The following is a 4,004-nucleotide window of genomic DNA, read 5'->3' as shown; positions in this document are numbered from 1 at the left end:
AACATGATTGTAGTAAGATGCATGGTGGACGACAAAGCCTCTTCCAACATTCTTTTCAAATCAACTTATGAAAAGATGGGGCTCTAGCTCATTGACCTAGAACCATGCAATCAAGTGATGTATGGCTTCTTTGGCCATGGCATCGCCCCTGTCGGGTATATCAGATTACCCCTCACAGTTGGAGAAACTCCAACCACCAGAACCCTGATGGCGTAGTTTGTCATGATCAACGTTCCCTTGGCCTTCAATGGCATGATAGGCCGACCAACCCTCAATGACCTAAAGGTGGTAACTTCCATCTACCACCTATGCCTTGATTTTCCAACAAGGCATGGGGTGGCGTGTGTGAGGGGAGACCAAGAGTTTGCCCATCACTATTACCTTGGCTCTGTCCAAAGCTAAGAAAGAGAAGATGCCCACCAAGGGCCCATAAGACAAGCCCAACAAAAGGCAATGAATTCTAGCCTAAAGCGAGGACACATACATAGATCCTCGCTTTGGGGATCCTACAGGAAGCTTCATGCCTATAGAAGAGTTGGAAGAAGTGGAGGTCCATCCCACTTTTCCAACAAGAAGATTGAAGATTGGGAAAGGTTTAGGGCTAGAAATTAAATCAATACTGTTAAATTTATTAGGGAAAACCTTCACCTTTTTTGCATGGTCACACGAAGATATCGTCAGAATTGACCCCTCAATGATGACCCACACAATCAACATTGATCCCAGTATCTGGCCTATTCAATAAAAAAGTTGGTTGTTGGACAAAGAATGCGCCCAAGCGCTCAAAGATGAAATTGAGGGGTTATAAGCCCATGACTTCATAAAAGAGGCATTCTATCCACTATGGGTGTCCAATCCGGTACTGGTGCCCAACCCCAACAAGAAGTGGAGAGTGTGCATCAACTTCACCAACTTGAACAAAGCATGTCCAAAGGACTGCTTCAAACTTCCCATAATTGATAAGCTTGTAGACGCCACAACCAGGGCCGACCCTAAAAAAAAGGGCCCAAGACGGTTTTAGTAAATTAAAAAAAATGGGCCCTTTTGTATATGTATTTTTTAAAATTAAACTAATATTTAGTAATATAAATACATTCCAAACCAATAAATCATCACATAAAATTTTCAATGTATTACTTAAATATTATACGTCTTGCATTTTTAGATGCAAAAGTATTAATTAAATTTGCATAATCAAGTTTTGCAACTAAATCATGTTCAATGGATAACATAGCTAAATCGCTTAATCTTTCTTGAGACATGGTTCAACGGAGATAAGATTTGATCAAGGTCAATTTGGAAAAACTCCATTCTACATGGGCAACGGTGACCGGAATAGTTAGAAAAATCCTATAAGCAATCCAAGCATTTGGATAACTACCATCCACTTCTTTTATATAGCTCAACACATCGATAGCTCTTTTGGTTTCTTTTGGTAGACTTTGACGCAACATATATAACTCTTGGTATAGGTCATCATTGTCAAGGTCTGAAATCTCACCATGCTTCATTAAGTTTGTAAGATTGATACAAAAATTCCTCAAAGTGTCATCATCTGCAGACTTTAATTTCTCAAAATCAAACAATAGTCCAAAATTCTCCTCAAAATTCTGAAATTGTTCGAACCTAGTTGAACAATAATTATTTTTATTAGTTATTATGGTAGGAAGTGAAATATAATTTTAAATAAAGCACTATAAAACTATGCATACATGGTTTTAAATGATGAAATAGCTTGATCGATTATGCAAAGAAAATAGTCAATTTTAAATGACTCTGCTGCTGATTGTGTCACCCCCTCATTGACACTTTCATCAAATTGCTTTTTCTTGTAAACTTTTCGTTTTTCAATAAACACAGGTTCAACTTCCATCATACTTGCAATCTCAGTAGCTTTAGTCAAAGCATTCTCAAAAATAGTTTCTCTATACTTTTGAAGAAATGAAAGTAGAATCTTTAACTCTTTGATAGCCACATCAATTTACATATCTTCATTTTGTAGGATCTTGCTAGCAATATTAACAGCAAATAACAAATCATACCAAATAACCATGCTCACCAAGAACTCAAAATTATGAATATTATATGTTGCTAAAGTCTCAGCATCACTTCTTGTTTTGGCATCTTCATTACTTTCTGCCAAGTAATTTAAAGCTTCTTTTATTTGTGGAGCTTGGAATCTTATTGCTTTAACACTGTCAACATGACTTTCCCAACACGTTTCTGATAATGGCTTAACAGTGAGACCAGGTACATGATCTCTAAATACTTTCCATCTTTTTGTAGAAGCTGAAAATAATGAGGATATTCGTTGTACCACACCAAAAAAAGATACAGCCTTGGGACAACAATGAGCCATATCAGAAAGTAAAAGATTTAGAGAATGACATGCACAAGAAGTGTAAAATGCTCTAGGATTCATTTCAAGTAGCCTAGTTTGTACACCTTTATTCTTTCCTCTCATATTAGATCCATTGCCATATCCTTGTCCTCTTATATTATCAACATCAAGTCCAAGAATATTCAACGCATCTAAAAGTTCATTAAGCAAACCAAGCCCTGATGTGTCATGAACTTTTATGAATCCTAGAAATACTCATCAACAAATATTGGACTTTCTAAAACATTCACACATCTTAAAACAAGAGACATCTGTTCATCATTACTTGCATCTGGAGTACAATCTAGTATGACTGAAACATATTTTGCTTCTTTAATTCTACTAATTATCGAGCTTTTCACCTCAGTTGCCAATAGTTGTATCATTTCATTTTGAATCTTGTGACTCAAATAATGATAATGAGTCTCAGCTCTTAAAATAAGACAAACATGTTCTTGCATAGTTGAATCAAATTCAGCAAGTAATTCTATAATTTGTAAGAAATTCACATTGTTTTTCTCATATAGTTTTTCACGATCTCCTCGAAATGCCAAATTATTTTGCCCAAATCTTTTTACAATAGCAGGAATTCTCTCTAACACTTGTTTCCAATGTTTTTTCTCTTGATTAATTTGTTCTTCTAAACTTGCATCAATTGTTAACTTCATTTTCAGTCGTTTTTCTAATTCCACCCAACTAGCAATTGACTCAATATGTTGTATACTTCGTTCATGACTTTTTAATCGATCAGAAATATTATGCCAGTCATTAAAACCTCCCTTAGCTAAAAAAACCCACAACATGCTTCTTTGTTGCAAACAATTTACAACAAAAACAAAATACTTTATCTAAAGAAACTGAATAAATCAACCGCTTCCTATCTTGTTTCTCTCCATTTGGTAATTCTCTAATATAATGCCACGAAGAAAAATTCCTACCGAAAGCATCCCTAGTAAACTCATCCTTAATGACTCTTTTTTGACCTCTTTCAACTATAAAATTTGTCATATTAATATGACCAATCCTATCCCAATTTCCTGGATCATCAATATTAAAAGGAAAGTTGAATACACCACTTGAAGTTTTCTCATTCTCATTCACTGTTTGAAGAGTTTTGTAGTATCTTATTTTTGTCTTATTCCATAGGGCCAAAAAGCCTCATATACATACAGTACTAATTAAGCCTTACATATATATATCTACAGTACTAATTCTATGAAATGTGTACAACAAGGAAAATACATAAATAACTAGCTAAACTAGGAAACAAATAAGCTAAGTTAGGAAACTATATCAATGATACAACTCATCTTGAGAAGTCAATGCCTAGAGAATATTATGGAGTGATTACAGAGATATGCCACTAATACTCCCCCTCAAGTTGGAGCATGAAGATTGCAAATGCCCAACTTGCGAAGAAGGTGATAAAATTGTGTGGTACCAAGTGCTTTTGTCAAAATATCAGCTGGTTATGCACCAGTCCATATATGAGATGTAGAAATTGCTCCATTGCAATGCATCACGAACAAAGTGACAATCCATCTCTATATGTTTTGTTCTTTCATGAAATACTGGATTAGTCGCTATGTAAAGAGCAGCTTGACTATCACAAAACAATCGCATG

At 35.2% G+C, this 4,004-nt stretch overlaps 1 protein-coding gene across 1 annotated transcript; it reads right to left on the bottom strand.

Moving 5' to 3' along the window:
* Positions 1-841: 841 nt before the first annotated feature.
* LOC115710790 (uncharacterized) lies at positions 842-3,048 on the bottom strand. The gene is made up of 4 exons (XM_061112829.1): positions 2,667-3,048; positions 2,060-2,559; positions 1,713-1,930; positions 842-992 (listed from the first exon to the last, which is right to left on the bottom strand). Exons 1-4 carry the CDS (start codon positions 3,046-3,048, stop codon positions 842-844), a joined length of 1,251 nt encoding a protein of 416 aa, XP_060968812.1.
* Between the last annotated feature and the right edge of the window lie 956 nt (positions 3,049-4,004).

The sequence above is a fragment of the Cannabis sativa genome, chromosome 3, assembly GCF_029168945.1.
Source record: "Cannabis sativa cultivar Pink pepper isolate KNU-18-1 chromosome 3, ASM2916894v1, whole genome shotgun sequence".
In the NCBI taxonomy this organism is placed as follows: domain Eukaryota; kingdom Viridiplantae; phylum Streptophyta; class Magnoliopsida; order Rosales; family Cannabaceae; genus Cannabis; species Cannabis sativa.
Note: the sequence above shows the minus strand (reverse complement) of the source record. Positions and strands in the feature narration are given on the sequence as shown.